This window comes from Xiphias gladius, chromosome 3 (assembly GCF_016859285.1).
Source record: "Xiphias gladius isolate SHS-SW01 ecotype Sanya breed wild chromosome 3, ASM1685928v1, whole genome shotgun sequence".
NCBI lineage: Eukaryota > Metazoa > Chordata > Actinopteri > Istiophoriformes > Xiphiidae > Xiphias > Xiphias gladius.
Window position 1 is genome coordinate 13,146,926 of NC_053402.1, and position 25,637 is coordinate 13,172,562.

The window sequence follows — 25,637 nt, forward strand, 5'->3', positions numbered from 1 at the left end:
GTGTGATTTCATATATCTCCAAACTCTTGCATTTCACGACACAACCTTGTTTTAATCTTTCTCTAGTGCAGAAGTTGTAGTTATCCAGATGTGCGTGTGCGTCTGTCTGTGTCTGTGTCTGAAGAAACTAACCACATTGTTGGTGTGGTTGCACCTCTAGTGGCTGTTGAGGGTGATGGACGTGAGTGCAGCTCAAAAGATGTGGGGATGGACCTTAATAGAAATAAATGCAATTCTGATCTTATCCTGTATATGTAATTCGTGCTGCCTCAGGGCCTGCCAGTTAAAATACTTATTCAGTTGCCTTCATCCATCCGTAGGGTTGGATATAAAACAAATCTAATCTAATTCCAAACACTCAACTCAGTGGTCGAGGGCATGTGTTTTTTTTTCCCTTTTTTTCTTCCAAAAGTACCAGTGTGTTTAGGGGACACCAGGGGTGTGCCTGTTATCATTCTTTTTCTTCACACAATATTTATTCTTTTGTTATTTAATACTTTGTTTCTTGCTTATTTCATTTTATTCTACTCGTCGTTATTTTCTGTCATCTTATTCTCTATTAACTGGCCTCACGTTGTATCCTAATTTAGAATACAGACGTGCTTGTGATGTAACACGTCATGTGTCACAATGCCAAATATGGCAGTTTTGGAGCAATGCTGGAGTTTCCAGCAACCAAGGTTTTTCCACCTCAGGCTGTCCATGACTCACGTAGCCACACCTGCGCCAGGTGGAGGAAATATAAATTCACCTGCAGGGTAACACTGCTTCAATCTCAAAGCAGGACAAGGCTGAGAGGCTTCTGTTGCGGCTCACAACTGGACTAATTAGCACATTTTGCCTCGTCTCTGTCGTTTGATCATGGAGGCCCAGCGGTATCCCATCAGTGTCCGTTTGATTGGGGTGATGCACAAGGAGAAGAGCAAAGTAAGCGCAGATGGGGTTGTTTCCCATTGTGTTCTTTTTGGGACGAGTAAGAATCTGTGCCTTTCTGCAGTGTGATCAAATCTGCTTTTTTTTTTTTTTTTTTTTTCTTTTTCCAGATGTACATGACCTCCGTGCTTTGGTCAGATCAGAATGACATTGTTGTTTACAGAACCTTTCTCGATTTCAAGAAAATGCACGTGAGTATAACACACCTGTCGTGACCTTGCGCATGTGAAGGGGGCTGATGGTTTTTAGAATCAGGTCTGTGACCTTTATTCTAATTGGTTATTGCAGAAACAAATGAAGAAAAGGTTCCAAAAAACAAGTAAGCTGAAAAAATCTGAAAGAATCATTCCCAAATTTCAAGGTAAGCATGCGTAACTTCCAGCTGCAGCTTGTGCACATCACAATATGCAATAACAGGCCATTGTACATTTTGACATTATGTGTCCTGCTTTACTTTAGACAAGAAGATGAAGCGGGGCGGCCGGAGGAAGGGTCCCACAAAATCACTTGTGCGCCTGAAGTTCCTGCAGAAGTACTGCAACGAGCTTCTGAGCTGCAACCCGCAGGTCGGTCAGTCTGCAGACCTCATCCAGTTCTTCCAACCCAAAGACCAGGACCTGCAGCCGGAGTTCGCGAAGAACAGGTAGGCTAGACGTGTGTTTTTAACAGTTTTCTGCAGGGATGCCAGATGAGATTTGGCTTTCTGGATCCCCCTCCAAATCCTCACCAGTTCTGTGGTGTCACCTAGATTGCGGCTCGTATTTAAAAGAGCTGGAGCTGCATAAAACTATACAAAGTGGGCAGTAATATTTAAAACTGTCACTAAGGCAAACAAAAAGAAAAAATCCCCAGTCTAAAAGCAGTCTGAGCTATCATTAAGGCAGATTTTTTAATAAAATGTTGTATAAAAAAAAAAAGAAAAGAGGGCGATCATTTAGTAGAACAAAATTCATTACATTTTACAGTACATATATTTACAGTGCATTTGTTCTAAATCAAAGTAAACACAGCATTTTAGACATTTAGGTTTCTGCGTATTCAGATGTGCTGGCTTTAACTGCAGTGGGCTTTGAAACAGGTTTCCAAGAATGTCCTTTTGAGAATATTCGACCCAAAGAAAAATCGTCACATCGTGACAAAAAGTCATTTGTCGTTTAGAGTTGGCATTTTCCCTCACTACTAAAGAATGACAGACTTGAAGATGAATGCAAATACACTGAATACATGAAAATACAAGATCCAACTTTAGTTGTGGCAGAGTAGCCCTGCAAGCATGTGGACCTGGACTGCTGAGCTAGTATCTGTGCCATGAGCCTTTGAGATACAACCCAGTAGACCAGGAACCAGCCCAGGTGGCACCCTGACGCCACTAAAGGTGCACCTGTGTAACTGCACAGCAAAATAGCATAAATGGTCCAAAAAAAGGGGGGGGAATCTTTTTTTTCATTTATTTACCTCCAAACTAACCTGCAGCTGTTATCTTTAGCATCATGATCATGCCATCAGACGACGAAATCGGGGCAGACGCAGGGCACGGCAACGGTGGCAACGTGACTCAGCCGTTTGTCACAGAGACATACCGATGTGTGGCCCCGTACGAAACCAAAGACACCAAGAACAAACCTTTCAAAGTGGCGGTGGATGAAAAAGTGGACGTACTGATCAAAGACAAAGCAGGTGAGCAAACAATCTTCAGCAAGTATCCTGTGGTGGGCTGCAACAGGCCCCAGTGCATACACTCTGGGATCGTTTTAATGTGTGTGTTTGTGCTGGTTCAGGGTGGTGGCTTGTGGAGAGTGAGGACAAACGGATGGCCTGGTTCCCTGCCCCCTATTTGGAGAAGCTAGATGATGATGAGGAGGGGGATGAAGATGACATAGATGAGACTCCTGAGAGAGGTACGGTACATGCATAGATACAGTTCCTGTTGTACCCTTTCTCAAGACACAACACTCTCAACAATTGGCTTATTTGCATACTGTGCGTGTTTTTTAAATATTGTATCAACACCTTATTACCTTGGTGGGTTAATGTCAGTCAACATGAGATTATGTAGTTAGGTAATTTACTTCACTCGCTGCAGGAGCGCTGTACACCAGTATCAAGAACTACAAGGCCACCAAAGATGATGAGATAAGCATAAGCATCGGTGCGGTGGTGGAGGTCCTGCAGAAGTCTGACAACGGCTGGTGGCTCGTCAGGTATTTATTAAATCTTTGGCTTTGGCTGAGAATTTGTACACCAGGCCTATTTGTTATAGATAGGCTCACTAAACTAATATTAGAAACTTGTTTTCAGCTGGAAGAAAATATCTTTAGATAACATGTCTGTGAAGATTCTCAGTCGTCCAGGTCATGGTATTCTCTAAGTGCTATGCGAAGGCAACTGGACTTGCTTGAAGTTCTTGAAGACGTTTCGCCTCCCGTCCGAAAGGTTTCTTCAGTTCTAACCGACTAGTGGGGACTTCCAGGTATTTATCCTCTGGTGAGATCTGAAGACGCCTTTCGGACGAGAGGCGAAACGTCTTCAAGAAGGCCAGTCGCCTTCGCAGAGCACTTACAGAACTCTTAGATAACAATCTTTGCTGAGGATGGTGCGACAGAGACTGTCAGAAAGCCAGAACTGTAGGATGGTGGAGGATGAGTAGGATGAGATGATGGATGCGCGCTCATGAAAATAAAACTGACAGAAATGGCAGCACAATGGACATCTTGCACAAGGTAAAGGAAAAAGGCAGACGTGAGACTCAGGGAGGTAAACAAGATGAATCAACTATGGAATAACAGACAGCGCCTGTGCTCATCTTGGCTTTACGTTGCTTTCTTTAGTTTCTGAATGAGTGAAGCCTGTATGCAAATCAATAAACCAGACTCTCAACCCTGCCTTTTTTTTCAACAGATACAGTGGTAAAGCAGGTTACATCCCCAGCATGTACCTGCGGCCCTACAAATACCCCCAAATCCGCATGACAACCAACCATCAAAATCAGTGCGTCTCCTCCGCGCTCCCGCTCCCCACCTCGATGCTGGGACGGTCCCACGAGCTCAGCCGCTCTCAGGGAGACATGCTGCAGCTTCCACAGCCAGACAGCAAGCCGAGGTCGCACTCTCTTAGCATTCTGTCTGAACAGCTCCCTCCTTGGTCTGCACCGAGTACCTCCGCTGCCAGCGTTTCCACCGCACCCGCCACTGGGAAACGCGCTCCTCCGCCCACCATCAAGGTGGAGATCGTCGGAGAGGAGGAACCACGTGGCACGACCGCGAGAGCAGATAGCGATGCAAGCTTTGTGAGCAGCAGCGGCAGCAGCAGCGACATCAGCTTAAGTGACGACTTCAGCACCTCCTCAGCGAACTCGTCCCTCAACCTGAGCCGCAGCGCCACAGATGAACGGCTGTGCCTCAGCCACACGCCTCCAGCCACGTTGGGCAACCGACTCAGTCCCACAAGCGGCCTCGAGGGGAAAATAATCCCCAGTGTCTCCGATCCCAACCTCTACAAGGGGCCTACAACACCTAAGGTGCCACCCAGGCCGCGGGCTCAGGAGATCCTCACCCGCTGCAGCACTGTCACCCGCAAGAATGCAGCCAGAGGCGGTGCGTCACCCACACAAACTGAGATACTGAGCCGATGAAGTTTCTATTGACATAAAGGTTAGCTTTATTTTGTAGTCTCGCTCCAGCATTGGTCTATTAGGGATGGAGTTCTGCTAATTACAACTGCTAGTGAGATTTGTTTAATGATTGATTAGGAAAGTAGTAAGACCGCATTCAGAAAAATAGCTAGAATTGAGAGTTACATCATCATATGCCTTGAGAGGAATGTGGGAATAAGTAATCGTAATTCAGCGGTCTGTAAAACTGAATAGAAAAGTGACAGTTTTGTTAATGTTGTCTGCCATGTGTAATGTGCATGTGTACAACTTTCACAAAATTTGCTAAATTTAATAGCCTTAGACGTATAAACAAGACGATTGATCAAGATACACTAAACATTCATAACTCACCTCTTTACTATTGGTTTTGAATGATGGTTTATTTTCCATACTGGAAACCTTGTGTTGTGCCTTATATGCATTTTCACTGTGCCCCACGCACAGAGTGATTGAAAAACAGGTTTACACCAAACCCCACGTTAAGAATGGATGTGTGTAATTAACACTGAACACACACCCCAGATTAAACCATGTAAATTCTGCTTGGAACAAATAAAAGCATTTTTGTCATGTGCTATACAGTGTGTAATCAGCTGTCATCATTTTGTGAAACTTTATATTCCAGTGGTTGGATTGAGAAGAGTAGGCTACATGTGCCTTACCCGAACATTAATAAAATATGAGGAAATCTAAATGTGATAAACTACCCACAGAAATTTTTTAATTTATTCAAGGCATTCACTCAGCATGTGAATGACCGATGGATCAAATTTTACAGACCGCTGCTTGGGCGACTTAAAAAAAGTCATGTTGTAACACAAAATACAATTCATTTTTAACTCATTTTAAATCACAAATAACAAATTTTTATTTTATAAACATTTGAAGTCATGACATAAAAAAAAATGCAAGGTATTTTAACAAGCCTTTTGTGTTGTGGTCGAGCCGGTAGATCAGGACTACGCAACATTGCAGAACCAGACAATGGTTGCTGATATTTGCTATGAGGGAAGATAAGACTGGCTCAACCCTGCCTGACTGTTTATGCAGCTCTTTTCACCTCCTTCCTTCCATCTCCCCTTCCTCATCTTTTCCTCCCTTCTGTCCATTGTGGCTGAGGAAATCATGCTAGAGAGGCCTGTTGTCTGTACTATCGTCATCCCACACCTGTCTTTTCCTGCACCGCCACACATTCAGTGTGTCGCTCCAGCTAATGGTCCGAGATAAGAGGACCTCCTGGGTTTTTTTTCTTCAGGAGTGAGTCATCTGTGTTCAGCTTGGTCATCCCTGTCAGCTGGCGAAAGCCTGGCACTGAGGGGCGGAAGAAACTGGAAGACATTTCACTGTTTTAGTTTGATCGTTCTCGTCTTCTTCCTCTGAACTCTCCTCATTTTCAGAGTGGTGGTTGCCATTTGTTTTGGTGCTCGCACTGTTTTTGGTTCTCCTATTGTTTGCAGAGGCTTTCTTGGTCACACTGACCTCATCGTCCTCCTCCTCCTCCTCTTCAGCGGGGCAATTTGGATCTTCATCTTGTCCGCTATCGCTGTCATGCCCGCCATCTCGCCTCTCCTCACCACTGCCCTTTCCTTTCTCCTTGTCAATCACGAAGAAAGGCTGGGTCTGTGCAAGAGGAGTGGTGTCCATTTCTTCATCTTGGCCCATGCTAGACAGATATACCAACATGGATTAGGTTCATAAAGTGCAAATTAGTTTTCAAACAGTATCTATCATCTAACTAGATATATACAATGGGTTTAAGTTCCAGATATGTGGAGTGAAGGTTTTACGTCAAGAAGTTAACCTTGAAACTGTTTCCACACATCATTAATGGTGGATCATTTAAAGTCAAATCTCTCAGGATCTCACATTTAGTAAACAGTCAATGCTTCATTTAGAAAAGGAGAAATGTGGCAGCATGCCTGAGAATGCTGCTCGGTAACAACCACAACCTTTTAATCTTCCTGGAATCCTATCAGACAGAAACACAACCACAGTGTTTGTGTTGTGGTTAATTGCTTTCACTAGATTGATCACAACCTGTATGACATGTCTGACCCACTCGACAATAGAGACAATATTTTGTTACTAAGAAGAAAAGACAGGGCAGTCTCTTAGATGAGGTCTTGAGCTCCAGTCTGAGACTCTAAGGCTCTCTCTCACCTGGATGGTGCTCCAGCCACTCGCATCTTCTGCCACATGTAGTTCAGGAACATGGACGCCTGCAGCAAATGCCCAATCCTCTGCATGTGTCTCTCTGTGGGAGAGAGAAGAGGAATCCGTCATCATTTCAGCCAAAACTAGATTTAGGATTTAGGACCAGGGCATTTTGTGAAAGGTAACAGGAAACCTTGGTTTATATCTTCACTATAATGTAATTTTTCCCATATACTTTACCTATGGAAATTCCTTGTATATTGTGTTTATATGAACACTACCACACAGAAAAAAAGAGGAAGGGAAACACTGTTGAACCTGTTTCTCCTCTTTCTTGTGACGAGACTTAAATGACCTGTTTCTCCAGTTTACCATGTTAAAGTCAGACCCCTGCTGCCAGAGTCTCGACATACCTATCACATCCTCTTTAGCTCTAAACTCAGCTGTCATCTTGTGGGTATGCACACACATTTGTTTATTTTGTATATGTTCACTGAGGAAGGTACAGGACCATATGTACCCATACCATGAGGCACACCTATCTCATTAAGAAGGACCTAAAAATAAAACTTATTTCATTTGCAGGAGAGTCCCTGCTCTAATTGCAGTAGCAAATGTTACAGATGTCTTAAAACCTGTTTGTCTTTTAATCACACTACAATCATGCCAGCTTATAATACTGCTTCTTTGGCATTTCGTCAACTGTGCTTAAGGTATTGTTCTTATTAAGCCCTGGATCCCAGCAGTAATCCCAATGTATTATTAACTATGCTGAGGAGGTTATGTTTTCACCCGTGTCCGTTTAATGATCAGCAGGATTACACAAAAAGCACTGAACCAATTTGCACCAAACTTGTTTAAGGGGTTGGGGCATGCACCAGGGAAGAACCCGTTACATTTTGGGGCAGATCTTGATCATTTACTATGAACTTCTGGTGTATGTTGATTGACACTGACCTTGGCGGAGGTCTGCGGTCTGGAGAGGGTTGTTGTTTTTATATACAGATCCATAATGTGGGTATTTTGACCAAAATGGGGGCATATAACCTGGATTAAAGCCACATAAATACACTTCATCGTCTCCTGTGCCAAAAACTATTTGTCTCACTTAGACACAAACACACCCTTTTGCTGACCTGTGTATGGAATGAGTCCTTCCAGGTGTGTTCGGGCACCCTGGTACTGCAACAGCTCCTCAGGTTGCAAGTGTGTGAGGAGCACCTGGAGGACAGCCTGGGCATCCAGGCAGTTTCTGGCGTTGGTGTTCCACACCACACAGTAGCGCAGGAGGGACTCTGAGTGGGAGTGAAGCCGTTATAGGGTTGAGTGTGGGGCAGCAGCCAGTGGTGAAGGTGGAAAGGAAGGGAAGATTAAAAAAAGAAGGGACAAGCTTTATTACTTTGACCACTGACAGGTATTCTTTCTACGGCTTATTGTATTTGACAGGGATTCCTTCTCTCTTTGAAAAGCCAGCAGGCTTGTGAAATTCCAAGAATAACCTTGTTTATCTCTCCAAAATTTTAAGACCTCACCTACTTTTACATTCAAAGAAGCTGAGCCTCTGGTCCATTGTTTAAAAAAAAAAAAAAAAATCAAGGTACTTCTGTGTACTTCGCCTCCTAAATAGGGCCTTTTTAAAGACATTTCTCTCATTCTTGGAAAATTCATTTAATTTAATGTATTTAATTAATTTAAAAAAGTTTTAATCATTTTTTTTTCACTGATAATCTGTATTTTAACTTGAACCACTTTTAGAAGATTATTTATTTAAACTTTTTGACTTTCAATATGAATCAAGCATTTGCAGTTGAGTTCAGGCACCTTCTTTTTCGAGTTGTTCCTGTGCATAATCATTAAAAAGGTTTGAGGACATCATTGAGCTGTTACCTTTCTGATCCAGTCGAAGTTTCAGTAGTGTCTTCTCCAACAGCTGGCGGCTGTCCTCCCCCTGACGGATCGCTAAGAGCGACAGAGAACAGCATGTCAGCACAGCAGTCAGTCAGGGGCTGAGGTACATCTCATGTTAAGTTTGTGGTGGAGACTGAACAAATTGTCCTCGCATGCACATTATCAATTACCTAATTCAAAGATGATATGTGACGTGGTACTACAGTTCTGCTTACACCTTCACCTCTACCTCATTTATGGTTGAAACGTTGTGAATCGTCAAATAAAAGAAGAATCTCTGAGTGAGACAAATGTGTGGCTATGTTTGTGTTCTCACATTTGTTAGTCTCATCCTAACAGTCTCATCTGGTGCCACTGAAACACCTTCCTTTTAAATGTAAACATTTCTCAATATTTTAGCCCCTAACAGAATATTAACAGAATTACGTTATGGCACTACTGCAGTACTGCAGATGAGAAAAAGTGAGGGGGGGTTGAATGTTTTGTGAATACACAATGGGTGACACAAGTTGTTTGTAATCACACATTTTTGTGTCATTCTAATAATACCAAAATCACCGGTGTGTGGAAACTGTAATATAAACAATGTTAGGATCACACAACCAGATGCTCCACGTAAAAAAAAACCCCTTCGTGCACACCTGGGTTGGGCTAAATCCGTTTTCTTTTCAGTGTAAGTATGACTACGTGTCGATATCAATTGGCACAATGTTGCAAAACTTAGAATGCATCAGCGTTTTATTTGACCCACACGTACTGAAAGACGTGCATGCTGATTCACCACCTGCAGTACTGAATGTGAATGACGTCCTACACTGAAGACTGTTGATAAAGCTCTGGAGAGACGTACACATGAGGGAATCAGAAAAAATATAAGGTTCTAATGTCTCTTCATATTTCTTGAAAAGTGAAGATTTTGGGGAAGTTTAGTTTAAAATAGACTACCAATGGTAAGACGCTATGTTGACTACCATAATATGACTTTTACTTTGCAGTAGCACAGTGTCGGCTTTAATCTAAGTACAAACAAGAAGTTCAGAGAGTTCACAACAGTACTAACATTATAACCAGTCTATGATTTGTCCCAGAAACCTCTTTGTCTTGTGACACCTGCAATTGTATTCCCAAAGTACTGAAGGAAATGATGGCTCTTGTCACTGCGCTTCTTTGTTTTTTTAAAAATTGCACGTTACATGTTTTTTACTCTGTGTCATGGGACGGGACAAACTGAGTTTTTGAGTGCCGTGTTCAGAGCTTCTGATGACTAATTTCTTCAAGTGAGCAGTGAGGGATGACAGATTGACAGGACAACACATTGTTAAGGTAACTACTGCTGAAAAGATGAAGGACAGAGATAGATACATGCAGGAGGATATAATGTGTTACGAAAGACACCTTTGACCACAGTGAGTACAGTGTGAGGCTGGTCCAGCAGGATGGCGAGACCCAGGGCCTTAAGGTACTTCTTCTCGTGGAGCAGGTTGGACAACTCCTGCTGCCTTCAGACACAATAAACACATAAACACTTGGTCATACAGCGGCAGGCAACATGCACCTGTATGCATTTTTGAGAATTTGTATAATGAACAAAAGTGTTTACTGAAAATAAGCTCGAAGGACGGTGACCAGAAACATCAAATCAAAAACAAAAATGGAAATTGTCCATGATGGTTTGACAGATTAATACATCAGTCACATTAACTGTAGGTATAGGTCATGTGTGTCTTAAAGTGGGTTCAACTGTGGTACACTACAACCTTCCCACAATATACACAAAGTCAAATGTACATACATTTATGTTTTTCAGGTGAAAATGTCTTGACTATATCATGGTTCTCAGTTTGCCGTTACACAACAGCGTCACCCATCAACCTAACGCTACAGCAAATACACCAGTTTTGGTTTTAAGCCAGAGTCTGGATGGAACCAGTTCATTAATGAAGGAAATTAATGGCATTCAGTGATTTTTTTTTTTTTAGAAAAGGTGATGATAAAAAGAGAAAAACTTTGAGATAATGTTATCCTCAGTAAAAAGAAATCTGAAGCACGTTTTGCAGAAATCCATCCTCTATTACATCAGCCTGTGCACACATGATTTGTGTATTCTGTGTGCGGGTCTACCCGATAATAATCCATTTGTTACCTAGGCTGGCGTCAAAATGAATGCAAATGTCTGTGCATGTATGCACACATCAGTGAGCAAACACGTTCATATGTTAAACACATATAATCAATTATCTGAGACCTGGGACTGCTTCATGCTTATCAGAATACCAAAGGGAACACTCCTGCGCTCTCGCTCACGCTCACACACACACACACACACACACACACACACACACACACACACACACACACACACACACACACACACACACACACACACACACACACACACACACACACACACACACACACACACACACACACACACACACACACACACACACACACACACACACACACACACACACACACACACACACACACACACACACACACACACACACACACACACACGCTCACACACACACACGCTCGCTCGCTCACACACACACACACACACACACACACACACACACACACACACACACACACAGACACACAGACACACACACACACACACACACACACACACACACACACACACACACACACACACACACACACACACACCTGATCTTTGCCAGGCCTGACCTAGTGACTCAGTGAGGTCCACCTTAGCCTAACACAGCCTCTGTTTACTCATCAGGCAACAGACAGACAAGTGGAGAAAAAAAATAGACCCAGGTTTGGTCTGGGACTGGGACTGGGTGACTCCTATAGGGTTTCTAACCTCAAACAAAAAGACGACAACACTGTTTGTCCACCACTTCAGTTTAAGAGCGCAGATAGAGGCGGGTGGGTTTTGTCATATCTAAAAGATAAAATTGTGTGTAGCTTACTTGAGTATCTGATCCTCCTGTTTGGCCTGCTCCTCTGCCAGCTCCACTTCAGTCACATCCTAGTGGTGGACAGAAGACAACATTTTTTGTGATAATTTGTTGATCCCAGGGGAAATTCCTCCTTTTGTCTCCCATGAAAAGAAAGAGGTCAGTCCAAGTCAAAGATCAGCAATAAATAACCAGCTAAATACGTGGTCCTTATATTGACCACACAAGCCCTGAGTGCACTGTTAAATTACTACTGAACATTCCTTTTCAAATATTCTGGTACCTGAGCTGATAAATAACAGCTCTTACATCTCCGTGTGTACAAATGTCCAGTCAAGCTGCCATATCATTCCCCTGCCTTGTCTATTTCAATCTTTATGTTTCATCTTGATCAATTTGTTTCAAATCCATTGTGGTGGTGTATGGAGACAGAATTGTGAAAATTGTATCACTGTCCAAACACTCATGAACCTAACTGGATTTCATTACTTTCATTTTGTGTTTTATTTCCAAGAATGGCATGTAACTACATCCAAAGAGCAGTTGTAAACCTGTCCCTAAAGTTAGAGAGAGGGGGAAAAAAAAAAAAAAAGATATATTTTCAAATGTATATGTAGCAATTTTTTTATATTTTTATTTAACGCAATTTTTGGCATTCAAACCAAATATTGATTCGATTTAGGTTTTTTCTGTTTAATGCACTTTTAATGAGGTTAATTCATAAATTTAAAAACTGTTCATGACATCATTTTTGAAAGTATCTTCACTTTACTTTTAGTGCCTAAACTACTGTACATCTGAGCATATGTAGGTAAAAGCGTGTTTGTATGTATGTATGTTTAATAATAATTGTCTTTGTATTGTAATAATTTTATTATGGAGAAAATCTTTACATGAGAGGCATTTGGGGTTACCTGGTGAGCAGCTGAGTGCCTCGGCTCACAAAAATCACCTTCAAAACTGATGCATCGTGCCCCTCAAATGTCTAAAGAAATCAAGAGAGGAAAAAAAACAACTAAAAAAAACAAAAAAAACATCATTTCCACCTCACAATCAAAGACATCTCTGAAACTAAATGAAAAAGCTCAAAATTACAGTCTGGAACTAATTAAACTTAACTAACACTGCTGACATATTTCAGATAAATGTTATCTTGACATAATTATTTTGGTGCAACACCAAAGAAAAAAATCCCCTGTTGAAGTGAGAGATATTATGTCATAACATGTCCAATAAGTGTATCAGTATGAAAACAAGTTTTTCAAAAATAGGACACTGATAAGGAAGGGAGGTTTACTCAACATACACAACTAATGCATCCAGTCAGTCATCCGTTCTTGTGATAGATAACACTTGGTGACTTATTCACACTCGGCCCAGTGGCCTACCTTGAGGCAGCTGAAGTCTTGCAGGCTCCAGAGTTTGGTGGTGCCGTCTGCAGAGGACGTGGCCAGCACCTGGTCGACAGGAGAGAAGCAGACTGCCCAGACGCCGCGACGGTGGCCCCGAAAAACCCCAAGCAGGCCCACGTTCCCTTCCCCCGCCAGCGACCACAGCTTGGCGGTCCGATCCTGGGAGCCCGAGGCCAGCAGCTTGTCATTGGGCGACACCGCAACACTGTTTACATCCTGGGGAAATGACAGAGGAGGGAAATGAAGAAATGAAAAATAATTTTCCACAAAAGGTGATGAGATTTTTATAAATGCAAGTCTGAAGGAGGAAAAAAAAAAAAAAAAAAAAAAAAAAGGTGGTGCTGAGAACTGAAATGAAATAATGTAAATCACATTTTTTTTCCATGAGAAACAGATTTTCTAAATTTCTCTCATCACACTCTCCATTGTCACTCATGATTGAAATCTCACACTGTATTTGGTCTGATATTTCCTAAAGAATGTTTCCAAAAGGAAAGTTAAGCCATCAGCCACTGCTGATGGACAGATAGTCAATTGTTATAGTCAATCTTACACCCGGAGTAAGGAATGTGCAGGTGTAGCAGGAAATTATGACATGCTAAAAATTTGTTTCCCAGCATCCTGCTAACGATCATCAATTCTGCTAGAAGCACTTCCTTACGAGAAAAGTCACCTCTCATAAAACTATTTTCAAACAGATAGCTGGAAACTGACTCACCTTTCTGGGAATTTGGAGTCATGGAGTCTGAAAACCAGGAGCCCACTTTACTTGTGGGGTCCGACAGCTTTGTGGGGACCAAAATGCTGGACCCCACATGTTTAAATGGCTGTTTGAGGGTTAAGACTTGGTTTTAGGGTTCAGGTTAGAATTATGCTTAGGTTAGGGTTAGGGTTAGGGTAAGGGGCAAGAGAATGCATTGTGCATTATAAGAATGTGTGTGTGTGTGTGTGTGTGTGTGTGTGTGTGTGTGTGTGTGTGTGTGTGTGTGTGTGTGTGTGTGTGTGCGTGTGCCTGCGTGTGTGTGTGTGCATGTATCCTCACTAAAAATCTTTTTGGGCAAGGCCTAAAGGATCCTATAAAATATGGTACTATTTATTAATATATGCATTTAAGCTGGCTTTTTATAAAGGGAAATTTTTTAAATCAGAAACTTTGTTACACCATTATATATCCACAGTTGCATAATCCGGGAGTTATTTGATGGTCACTTGTTATAATTTTTATAATTTGCTTTCGTGTTCCCACATTACCCTGACTTATTAAATGTAATTTAGACACAAAACCTGCTTCTGTAATGGTCAGGGATTAGACAAACTGTAGTTACTACAGACACAGTTTTCTGCAGGAGAAACATGATTTCTTGGTCTCACGCAGTGGCGGTGAAGTATTCAGATCCTTTACCTTAGTGAACTGACCAATACCACACTATAAAATACACAAGTAAAAGTCCTGCATTGAAAAAGGTCTCAGACAATGAAAGGATGTTGGATGCTGGAGGAAAGAATTAAGCCAGAGACAAAAATTGAAACTGATGCTAAAATGAAGGATAACAGCTTTTAAAGTGGTCGGTTAGTGAAATTCAGACATATTCGCACTGTAAGGAAAGACTGTGCTCTCTTACTGCATCACCGGTCCAAGTGCTCTGACCCCCCCCAAAAAAAAAAAAAAGATTTCAACAAGTGACCTTGTTCCTTGTTAAAATCCAAACAATGGCCATCCTCTTCTAATCCAGAGAAAAAGAGATTAGCTGAGTGTAAGAGTGGAGAGAAAACAATGGTGTAGTGTGTCAATACCTCTCTTCAAATTACAGAGAAGCTGTCAAAGACAAGTCATAATGCGGGAAATGGAAAAAGCTGAAAACCCAAGATTACATCAAAGTGATTAAATGTCTTGTACTTCAAGCAATTAAAAAAAACTCTGCATTTAGTGGCATCATTAGGTAAGGAGTGGAGCTACTTTTCATAATAGACCATTGTCACAGACTTGAATGGATGATCAGTTCTCTCACCTCAGAATTTCTGAAATGACTTGTCTGTTTTTCAGTATAGAAAAATGCAGTGACATGTGCTATAAAACAGAGATTTGACTACAGGACACAAATGGTAACCAAAGCTAATTATATTACCTGGGCAGCTCTATAAAGACCCTGAATCAAAACCATATTTTAAATGTATGTAGTGTTTGACGACATGAAGACGCACCAATGAAAAAACTTGTATTGTGTAACCAACCATGTGGGCATAAGAGCAACGACAAAGAGCTGGAAGTGACCAAAAGTTAAAATATGCAAAAATGTTATAACAGCTTTTGTCATAATTGGTTCAGGTTTTTCCTGTTGACACTAAAATGTAACATTTCCTACCTTTGGTGAAGTGGAAAACTTGTTTCTCTACTGACAGGTCTCAAAATAGTTGGGATATAACCATGGTCGATATTAGAAACTATTGAGAAGCACTTTTAGAGATTGAACAATAAAAGAGTCAAGTAATGATTGTGTTTTCCTTGTTTCAGTAGCTGTCCTTTAAAAAAGGGCCATCTGAATGTGCACACAAAAGCCTTTCATGTATGGATTTGAAGGAGAAATAATACCTCCTTATTCACAAGCAGCTTTTCTTTACTTTTAAACAGGTGGAGCCTGGCAAAAAAAATGTAGACACACCCTGAACTTTTGTTCCTGCACTTATTGTCACCTCAGTAATTTGGTTTTAGATTTCTATGAGCTGGCAGAAAACACAACTGCTTCTCTGAGAAGATCATGCAAAGGATGTTTTTTGTGGAACATTTCCTGCAACCTCGATGTTCTGGGCTCAAATCTGGACAGAGACCTTTGTCATATTGTATTTGATAAAAGCTAAATGCATTGGAAATAATACCTTGCAGGGACTTTAAACGAAGCTCTGAATTCCACTTGTGATCTCTGGCTAAAAATGTACATTTCTTTCTTCAGGCAAGCTGCCGGCTACAAATGGTTAACAGTTTGTTGTTCGTCCTGGACTGTGTGAAGAATTTTTTGTCGTGTACCTTATCATGTGCCTTCTCTGTGATGCGGGCGGTCAGCCGATGTATGTCTTCCCCTGTCATAGACAAGTCTCCTGGTAGATCCCACACCTTCACGGTGCAGTCCTGACTGCCAGACACTACGAAAGATGCTTTCATCCTACACACAAAGACAAATATAGAGAGTCATTACTGTCACGCAGCTTCACAAAGACTCATTGAGTTCCCATCTTTTCTGAACATCCACCAAGTACCTCTTGGTTCATTAATGTGATAAAAAAAAAACATGAGTGACTTGAGGAATGTTAAGTGTTACCTGGAGCAGGTGATGGAGCCCACAGCATTAGTGTGGCTGGAGCCCTGGGCCACACATCGCACCTGACCACTGTCACTGTCCATCTGCCACACACGCACTGACCTGTCCTGAAGACAAATAACCACACCATAAATGTGGTTTAATGTGCCCCTATTCATACACTAACTTCTTTTGGTCACGCAGATGTGTTGACATTTGTGGGTTTGAGTTGACAATGTGTGCAATTTAGTTTTTTTTCTCTTTTTCTATTCCTTGTCTGCAGTATTGCTGCAGGTTGGAAATATGCGTGACTCACCTTTGCACAGCTTGCAAAGAGAAAGCCTTTTTTGAACACGTCCAGTGACAGGACAGTATCTGTGGAAGATATACAGATAAACATAGAAGAATAGATAACAATCACGATAGATATGCATCGATCCGACCTGCCCAGCAAGTCACCTTTTCACAACACAGAGCTGAGTTGAGCTCAGCTAACCTGATTGTCTCCGATTCTGGTTCTTATAATGACAGCTTTCATTTTCACTAATCCTGCCTACGCTTTTGGAAACTGTCTCGGTGGTTTATTTTTTGCTTTTGGCAGCTGTGTTACGATTATATCATCTTCATTGTTCTTTCACTTCAATGCCCTTTGTCAGTCATTCTGTGGGAAGCACAATAAGTTTCATTATTATTCAGCCCACTAACCATAACAGAACGCCTAGCTTTAGTCAGCCTCGATACAAAGCACTTTTTTTCCTGTGAGACTGTTCATCATTAACAGTGTGGTAATATATTTATAATTGTGGTAAGACTTTCATTTCCAGTCACCTGGGTTTTTACATTCAATGAAAAAACGCAGTAAATGTTGCAAAAGTAGACTGAAGAATGCCTGCCAGTGTTTGACACTGACAAATTGGAGTTGAAATGTGTACAATATAGATAAATGAATAAAATTAAGAAAAAATACTGTATCTTTTTTTTTGCCATACACCTCTATGGGCAAATGGAACTACCACCGAAACTTTCTGCCCTCTTGCAAATGAATGAACATACCGCGAGATGTTTCACATGTAGATCTACACGAACACATGCTGCCCTCTGCTGGTGACTGACCTGTGTGTCCGTAGAGGATCTGGCAGCTGTTGGTGAGCAGCTCAAACACCTTCAGCTGGCAGCTGTTAGTGGCCACCACGATGTGACTGTCGCCTTTACCAAGAAACTTCACGTCCAGCACCTCATCGCTGTAACCCACAAACTGAGAGAGGGTTGACAGAGCGAGCAACAGAGATAGAGTGTCCATTAAATCTGCATCAGTGACAATGAAACCAGGCCTTGATGTCTGGGGTCTCCAGTTTGACATTACACGTGTTGCTGATAATAATGTGCAAGGAACTAAATACAAGTTAATACAGAGAAGCAAAAGAGCTAAAATGTGACTTTGCTCTTCATTTAACCCTATAAAAGAACGTGAACAAATGTCACCCTGTTTGATGTTCAATTTAAAGTTTTTCTCTAACATACAAGCTATCTGCTGACCAGTTAAATAACCTGCTATTTGGCAACAAAAGCATTGGGTAAATATGTAGACATATCTGTCTTGTTAGGAAAAAACTGTATTAAACCAAGCTATGTAATGCCAATCATTTATTTAGATTTAAATTTAAATCAATGTATAATTAAAAGCATAATACACTTGCAGATTGGTACTGCAATCAGACATTTAACTTCCAAATAATAAATATCAGTCCTGGATCTAAATAGCGCACTCAGGTGTGTTCCCATTACCAACCTGCTGCTGTGTGGTGAGTTCCGGCAGCTGGTAGAGCAGTATGTTGTGTTCTGCAGTGACTGTGGCCAGTCTGGACGAGGTGGGCAGGTGAAGCAGGTACGTTAGACTGCGGGGGTCATCGTCCTTCTCTTCCTCCTCCCCAGAAACAGGGGTGAGGGTGGATGGGAGGGTCTGGGTGTAGACACAGCACGCCGTGCTGGCCTCCCACACTCTCAACACACCTACAGTGAAGGGAACGGAGAAGAAGTGAGTTAAAGAAAGCACAGACACACAGTTTAGATTTTCAGAACGGCGCAGAAACCGAACCTTTGCTGCCAGCTGTGATGAAATGCAGGTCTTTGCTCTTTACTCCAATCTGAGAGAAATCTTTATTCTCAGGCAGCAGCACAACACCCTCCACAGCCTGGAGACGAAGACAACACACACAGCAATAAACAAATGGAGTTCAGAGTCACGAATGAATAAAAAAAGATTTGGGGCGTTATTCAAATAAGAAATAACCGTCTTTTAACAAAGCACCAGTATCTTTCAGTTTCCCTGTCTTACCTCGTAGACAGGTACAGTCCTCTTGGCTTTACGAGTCTTCAAGTCCCACACTGTACAGATCTTATCTCTGCCAGAACTACAAATAAAGATCAGCACACATTTACACACAATGAGAAGAACAGCTTTAAAACACACAGCTTTAGAAGCCAGACAAATCTTAAATGTCCTAAGTTTGACATAAGATAACAGATAGAATATCCATTTTTTGGGGGGATAGTTAAAAAGTACAATACCTGACCATGGTGCCACCATCACGGCTGAAGCAGAGGGAGGTGACGGCGCTGTAGTGGCTCTGCAGCACGCACACACATTGACTGGAGCGCAGGTCCCACAGCCGAATACCGCAGTCCAGAGAGGAGGAGAAGAGCTGTAGCCGGCTGATGTCTGGGTGGAACTGGACCAGGCTGGAGATATACACAAAGACAATACAATTGTTATTTCTTGTTACTAAATGTGGTTACAAAATCAGTAGCCTCCACTTAAACCTGAAATCTTTAACTTGTGAAATTAGTATCTTTACAACTTTCACGGTTTCACGTTCTTTTTCCCTGAGTTATGATACTTCAGTATAAGCAACATTAAGAACATATCTGTGAATGTGATGTTACTGGCCTACAAAATAAGCAAAAAACTACTTTTCTCAACCTCAAGTTATTGATTTAAACTTAACTACATAAAACTACTGAATATAAATTACAAAAAGAATTTTTTTGATCACTTTTAATTCAAACAAATGTTATTTTTTCAAATCCCTTGTGCCTTTAGTCGCTGCTTGTTGTTGAGTATATATGATAAGACAACAGTACTATACAGGCCTTGTATGTGCAATCCTGTTCTTATATCTTGCAACTGTCCTTTAACATGTCGGCACCTGTAAGATTCAGACTGAATATATTATTGGATCTAAAGAAATTCAGATTATTTAGTTGTTTGTCTTTTTCCCCCTCACATCAGTAAGGCTGACTATTCAGGAATGACTGGCTAATCTTATCCCCCTGATTGAGTGTATAACTTTTAAAACCAAGCTACAACTTCTGTAGTAATAAATTATTTTTCAAATAAGCTCCATTCTGTTTCTAGTTCATAGCTATCTGGACTTACTGCACAACACCAGATGACCCTTTCAGGTTATGAGTGCAGTACTGCTTCACCACATCCCATAGCTTTATGGTGCCGTCACAGCCACCTGCAAGGGCAACAAAAGGAGAAACTCTGTAAACTGTAAAAATGTCCACGAGGCAGGTGTAGCTGACTGCTATTAGTCAAGTGTGAGCTGACCTGTGGCGAGGAGCGTAGAGGTGGAGTCAAAGGTCATACTGGCTACAGGCACAGTATGAATGGCCCTCCAGGAGCGAGTACACTGAGCTTGCCTCCAGTCCCACTGCTTCAGCAGCAGAGCCCTGCTGGCTGTTACCAGCAGCTGTGGTTGGGACACAGAGCAAATACTGAATACTCTTCTACAGGCTGATATTAGAACATGCAGCAAATTCACACGGAAGTCATGACAGGTCGTCGAAGTGCTCGCGTTACCTCATCGTCACAGCTGAGTGCGAAAGAGGTGATGTCCTCCTGATCGTCCTGCAGTTACAATATGGATGGACAAGTAGGAGAGGATGTCAGAATAATCAAAGGTACAAATTTATATATTATTTACATTATTGTGGGGGTTAATTAATGCACATCCATAAAATGTCAAGGTGACACAATAAAATTCAGGATTTACTTCCACTGTGGTGCTTGATGTAAAGTGAATAGGTTACATCATACTCAAGGCGGCAACTAACAATTACCTTTATGATTAAATTGTTGATCTTTTTGAGTTACTGATCTGTTATTTAGCCTATAAATGTCAAACAATTGTGAAAAACCCCCATCACAAGCTCCAAGAGCCCAAGTTGACGTCTTCAATTTGTCCTAATGTCAGGTTAACAGTCCAAAACTCCAAAAACATACAATTTACATTGATACAAAACAAAGCAAAGCAGCAAATCCTTACATTTGAAAAGCTGGCTCCAGGAACTGTTTGCCATTTTTCGTTTAATAAATCACTTAAATGATTATCAGAACTGCTGCCTATTCATCTTTTGTTGATTGACCAATCACTTAATCATTTTAGCTGGAATCATATTAGCAACAAACCAATACTATAAATGTCTAATTTGTCATCAATAAATTCAAAATGCAAACAAACTTATTAAATAAAGCACATACAAACTGTAAATAGAAAAAGCTTACACTTTAAAATTCCCCATAAACCATAATTTGACCTCTTAAAAATTACAGCAACACTAGCTCTATTCTGTTGTGCAGGGTTGTCCAACGCCTATGAAAGTGGTCTTTGAGACACTAAGGGGCTCCGTTGTCGAATGACTCCAGCCTTCAAAATGTAACCACCGGCTGTGGACTCACATGCTCAACACTGTGGACAATCTTCCCCGTGCTGATCTCCAAAACATTGACACGAGAGCCACAGGTGCAAAAGACGTGTTTCTCATCTTTGCTGATCTGAAAAACAAACAGACGGAGGGGTCATGCGATGTCACTGTCAACGTCAGTTCAGTCAGCCCCTGAAAGCAGCTGTATAATGTTTTCTTTGCAGAAGTCAAATCTGTTTTTTGGAGCTGGTCCCATGCTAGGAACAAGAACTAGATATTTTGTCCTCTGCTGCATCGCTTTGGGCCATTCTTGTTTAGATCTGTTACTCACAAGTGCCCCAAACTTTACGGCAGTGAGATATTATATCACCAGGTTAATATAATATTATAAACAATATACCGATTTTTAGCAACACAGACGCTTTACGCACAAAGCAGAACACTCACCTGCACTTTCCCTCCTTTGTAAAACGGTTCAATCTTGCTGGAAACTGCATAACTGTAAGAGAATAACAAAAATGTGACTGTAAGCTGCGGCAACTTTAGCTTAGCTTGTGTTAGCCAGCCTGCAATGTTTGCAGCCTGGACGTGTCATGTGACAAAAAAAAACAACCCAGAAAACTTACTTTGTTTTGAACTGAAGGTTGGTATTTGCCATCTTGCTCACGAAAAATGCCCCCCAAAAAAACCCAATATTTAGGCAGCTACAGCGCTGAAAACGACTTGTTTCTCACTTCACACGTTGGCTGCAGTCAACACATCCATCCCGCATGTTGATAGCCGAGTCGCACACATTGTACGTCATCAGAGCGCACGGAGCTGTGATTGGCCAGGACGTTTTGCTACTGGAAACCCAGAAAAACCCCGCTTGTATTGTCAACATGCAATGAGAAAGAAATCCATGAAATAAAACATATAAACTTGTGATTTGCAGGGATTTCAAATTCCATGTTTAAAGTCTCAGAGTCTCATAATTAATAATCGTATCCAAAATGTGATAATTACTTTTAAATTTTTTTCAACGATTGACTCAGCTGGAGCCATTCATGTTTAAAAGTCGCTGTTTGACATGTGGGGGCTGAGCACTGATACTAGAACAGCAGGGAAAGGACGCGCTCCATAATGAGCGCCATTATCTGCCTTCGTTTTTATAATTTACTGTTCTCATTTGTCCGCGAACACACACACACACACACACATACATACATACACAAACAGAGAGAAACACACGGTCCCTCCTTCATGTTTTGTCAGGAATGTTCATGTGTGTGTTGCATTGATAACGAGGGTGTGTGTGTCCCGCGTCTGACATGTGAGAGGATCGATATCGACTAAACCAGCGCCGGGAATGGAAACACGGTGAGGAGAGGAGATTATTATGGTGAGTAGACAAATGCTTCTCTTTATTCATTTAAAATAGATTTTATTTCTCACTTTTACTCGCGGATGTTCGCGGTTATTTTTTACAAAATTATTCTTACATCCTTAATATTGGAACAGCCACCTTCCTAATATCTTTGGTGAACTCTAAAATGTGCTTTCCTTTTGAAATATATATTCTTGTATGAGTATCATCTTTTTTCTTATTAGGTATTTGAATAATTCAAAATGCAATTAAGGAGATCCACACTGTAATGGGACACGTCGTGTGCTGATAAGCATTTTGTATCTTTCACACGTTTTGTCGTGGAAAGACAGTTTTGGCAGACGGATTGCGCCTGCTTTTTGTGATCATGTGATCAGTCATATGACTTTCCAGAACAATTCTGTTTTTGTTGCCTCTTGCCTTTATGTTGAAAACACTGTGGACGGCCTGTAGGCAGCTGCAGAGCCATGTTTTACAGTTGTTGAGGAAAATGTTGATTCATAAACGGTCACAGTCTTTCCATCTCCTCAGATGTCACATATTTGACCTGTAATGTCACCCCGACAAACATAATCATAATCAATGATAAACCAGAATAAAGTAGTGTTTCAATGGGCCACATCCAGGCGGACCCAGAGGTGTCAACACAGAGCGGGGGCTATGATGTGGAGCTGTTTGTGGACACCCCAGACTACGATCTGATCTGCACCATATGCCAGGGGGTCCTCAGGTGTCCAGTGAGAGCCGCATGCCACCACATCTTCTGCAAGAAATGCATCCTACAGTGGCTCAAGAGGTACTGAGCGCTGCATTGATCAATACCACTGGACAAGAACATTGTACAATTGTGCGGCTTTGGATTTTTTTCTTGATGCTTGGTCCATACAGAAGAAGAGGACTAACTGTTGTTTGCCCTTTGTAGACAGGAGACCTGTCCCTGCTGCAGAAAGCCTGTTAACCCGAGCTTGATCTTTGTCATGTTCAAGCTGAGCAAATCTATTGGACGCATGAAGATCAAGGTGGGAAACTGAAAATAGAAGTGTTGGATTTTGTTTGCATTTGTGCATAAATTATAGTCACCAGGGATCAAAGTTATGTCATCGTGACAACTCTAGTTTTAGTAATTGAGTAGCTACCTCTGGGAGAAAAAAAGAGGACCAAACAAAAATTATAAGATGGCCTAAAAGGTTGCCCTGCACTATCTAGTCTTTGGGGGTCTAGATAGTGGGGAGGGGGTCAGTATCGGGTTCTGCTGTAGATTGTTGCCCTGGCTGTTTATCTGGCCCTGTGAACTGGTTTCACAGTGTATGTTCATGTGGTAATGGTACAGTCAGGATTCAGTGGTGAACATCTGTAACGGCAGGGGTGCAACTAACATTGTTTGCATCATCAGTTAATATACAAATTATTCTTTTTAATTAACCAATTAATCGATTAGTCTATAAGATGTTAGAGAATAATGAAAAATGCCCATCACGAGAGTCCAAGTTGATGATGTCTTCAGATGTCTTGTGTTGTCTGACTAACAAACCAAAACCCAAATACAGTATATTACATTTATAAATAAATTATTTTTATAAAACAAATATAAAACACACTCACTTGTTTCCGCTTTATGTAAGTAACCCAGTCCTGAAAAGAACTAATTTTACCTGCGTAGTTCTCAACACAAGTATCCTCCAGTGGTGGAATGTCACAAAGTTTACTCAAGGAAATAATAACAATAAATACTGTACTTTACTGGTGGATTGATATTTTTCATAAAAAATAAATGACGAGCTTAAGAAATACGATGCACGGTTTGACTGTCAGTTCATAAAATAGCTCCACCTCGGTGACCTACAACAGTAAAATGCCACTTACACCATGTACGAGTAATAATACTCCAATGAGTACTTTTGATACCTTAAATACATTTTGCTAATATTACTTGCATACTTTAATATTCTATTATTTTCAATGCAGGACTTTTACTTGTAGTGGAGTATTTTTATACTGCAGTATTGGTACTTTTACTTCAGTGAAGGATCTGAATGCTTAAAAAGTAAGTCAAGTAGTATTTCTAATTGTGAAGAATTTTCCCTCAAATCCTGCAAGCATTTATGTGTCTTTGTTTTGGTTATATGTTAGATTGTACTACTCTGTTTCTGGCCTCTTGCAGTGTAAGAATGAGATCCGTGGTTGTGCAGAGACCTTCCCCCTCTCCGAGCAGTATTGCCACAGTATGAACTGTCTGTATGAGCTCATTCCCTGTCCGTACCAGGGCTGCCGGGCGCAGCTCCTGCGACGGGACCTGGACACCCACGCACGCCACTGCGAACACTGGCGTCAGCCCTGCCACATGGGCTGCGGGACGATACTCTCCCACCGCACCCAGGCTCAACACAACTGTTACAAGCAACTGAGGCAGGAGTACGAAGCCAGACAGAGGAACCACAGGGCCATCGCCACTGCCCTTCAGAGGAAAATGAGGAGGATGCAGAGCACCATGGCCCACATGAAGAGGCAAATAGGGCTGATCTGTGAGAGCCTAGAGGTGATGGACGATCTGCATGAGGTAGAGGAGGAGGACCTCGAAGAGAGCAGTGGCAGCTCCGGTGGGACTCCGAGTAGCAACAACAGCAACTGCTGAGGGATGAGTCAGTTACCGCTGCTGGTTGGCTACTGCTGTGTATCATTCCTGCATGCGTTCATTTCTTTGAAGGCGTGTTTTTGAATATGTGGGCAGGATTAAAATGAGTGGATTTGTAACAGTTTTGTGCTGTATTTCCATCTATTTTGTAAATAAAGCATTTCACACTACACTCTCATCATACCTGCTCCTTCTCTTCAATTAAGGGAGAAGTGGTGACTGAATTGCTGAAAGATGAAAGATGTTGATTAACAGGCTAATGCATCTGTCTGACAAAATATAAATCATGAGGATGGAGCAGGTTTTATTTTTTAAACTATTTTACTGGTTAATGCGAAACAGGGGACCACAGTGATAACTATAGAAATGGTTATTAAGCATTCCATTGATTTATATTGAATTGTACTATTAAAAACTGGAATTGATAAAAGATTTTACAAATGAATTAATTAATATTTAGATAATAGACTAAGTTACTAAGTATTTTATTTACTGATACAGTCTGATAAAGAAAAGTCTTGAAGAGTGACGAAATCTAGTTTTAAGACCTGAAATGTTTTAGATTATATTGTGGTCATTTGTTGTAAAGTTGTGTTTTATCAGAAATATCTCTCAAGGTCGTATTATTCCATCACGGGTTAATT

General features: G+C 41.4%; 3 protein-coding genes across 3 annotated transcripts; 2 read left to right on the forward strand and 1 right to left on the reverse strand.

The window, feature by feature from the left end:
• The first annotated feature begins 861 nt into the window (after nucleotides 1-861).
• Nucleotides 862-5,129, forward strand: noxo1a (NADPH oxidase organizer 1a). Its single transcript, XM_040122342.1, has 8 exons — nucleotides 862-927; nucleotides 1,044-1,124; nucleotides 1,222-1,294; nucleotides 1,393-1,576; nucleotides 2,420-2,610; nucleotides 2,712-2,831; nucleotides 3,020-3,134; nucleotides 3,832-5,129. The coding sequence occupies exons 1-8, from the start codon at nucleotides 862-864 to the stop codon at nucleotides 4,562-4,564; spliced, it is 1,563 nt and encodes a 520-aa protein (XP_039978276.1). The 3' UTR covers nucleotides 4,565-5,129.
• On the reverse strand, nucleotides 5,092-21,841 carry tbl3 (transducin beta like 3). The gene is made up of 23 exons (XM_040117203.1): nucleotides 21,622-21,841; nucleotides 21,443-21,494; nucleotides 21,030-21,125; nucleotides 20,151-20,198; nucleotides 19,899-20,040; nucleotides 19,722-19,806; nucleotides 18,854-19,024; nucleotides 18,621-18,696; nucleotides 18,381-18,477; nucleotides 18,075-18,295; nucleotides 17,399-17,540; nucleotides 16,602-16,660; nucleotides 16,307-16,413; nucleotides 16,015-16,150; nucleotides 12,969-13,208; nucleotides 12,495-12,565; nucleotides 12,371-12,377; nucleotides 11,593-11,651; nucleotides 10,043-10,146; nucleotides 8,627-8,698; nucleotides 7,876-8,034; nucleotides 6,746-6,839; nucleotides 5,092-6,248 (listed from the first exon to the last, which is right to left on the reverse strand). The coding sequence occupies exons 1-23, from the start codon at nucleotides 21,651-21,653 to the stop codon at nucleotides 5,876-5,878; spliced, it is 2,643 nt and encodes an 880-aa protein (XP_039973137.1). The 5' UTR covers nucleotides 21,654-21,841; the 3' UTR covers nucleotides 5,092-5,875.
• Nucleotides 21,842-21,882: 41 nt separating this feature from the next.
• Nucleotides 21,883-25,317, forward strand: rnf151 (ring finger protein 151). Its single transcript, XM_040122354.1, has 4 exons — nucleotides 21,883-22,376; nucleotides 22,988-23,157; nucleotides 23,284-23,380; nucleotides 24,523-25,317. The coding sequence occupies exons 1-4, from the start codon at nucleotides 22,374-22,376 to the stop codon at nucleotides 24,991-24,993; spliced, it is 741 nt and encodes a 246-aa protein (XP_039978288.1). The 5' UTR covers nucleotides 21,883-22,373; the 3' UTR covers nucleotides 24,994-25,317.
• Nucleotides 25,318-25,637: the final 320 nt, after the last annotated feature.

Bases quoted from the DNA above. Each gene is read 5' to 3' on its own strand.
- tbl3 (XM_040117203.1), bottom strand. From the start codon at position 21,653: ATGGCAAATACCAACCTTCAGTTCAAAACAAA. The intron at 18,296-18,380 runs GTTCGGTTTCTG...CCTTCACTGTAG, and splicing joins CATCACAGCTGGCAGCAAAG to GTGTGTTGAGAGTGTGGGAG. The intron at 16,414-16,601 runs GTGAGTCACGCA...ATTTGTCTTCAG, and splicing joins TCTTTGCAAGCTGTGCAAAG to GACAGGTCAGTGCGTGTGTG.
- rnf151 (XM_040122354.1), top strand. The intron at 23,158-23,283 runs GTACTGAGCGCT...TGCCCTTTGTAG, and splicing joins ATCCTACAGTGGCTCAAGAG to ACAGGAGACCTGTCCCTGCT. The intron at 23,381-24,522 runs GTGGGAAACTGA...GGCCTCTTGCAG, and splicing joins TTGGACGCATGAAGATCAAG to TGTAAGAATGAGATCCGTGG.
- noxo1a (XM_040122342.1), top strand. From the start codon at position 862: ATGGAGGCCCAGCGGTATCCCATCAGTGTCCGTTTGATTGGGGTGATG. The intron at 1,295-1,392 runs GTAAGCATGCGT...GCTTTACTTTAG, and splicing joins AATCATTCCCAAATTTCAAG to ACAAGAAGATGAAGCGGGGC. The intron at 3,135-3,831 runs GTATTTATTAAA...TTTTTTCAACAG, and splicing joins AACGGCTGGTGGCTCGTCAG to ATACAGTGGTAAAGCAGGTT.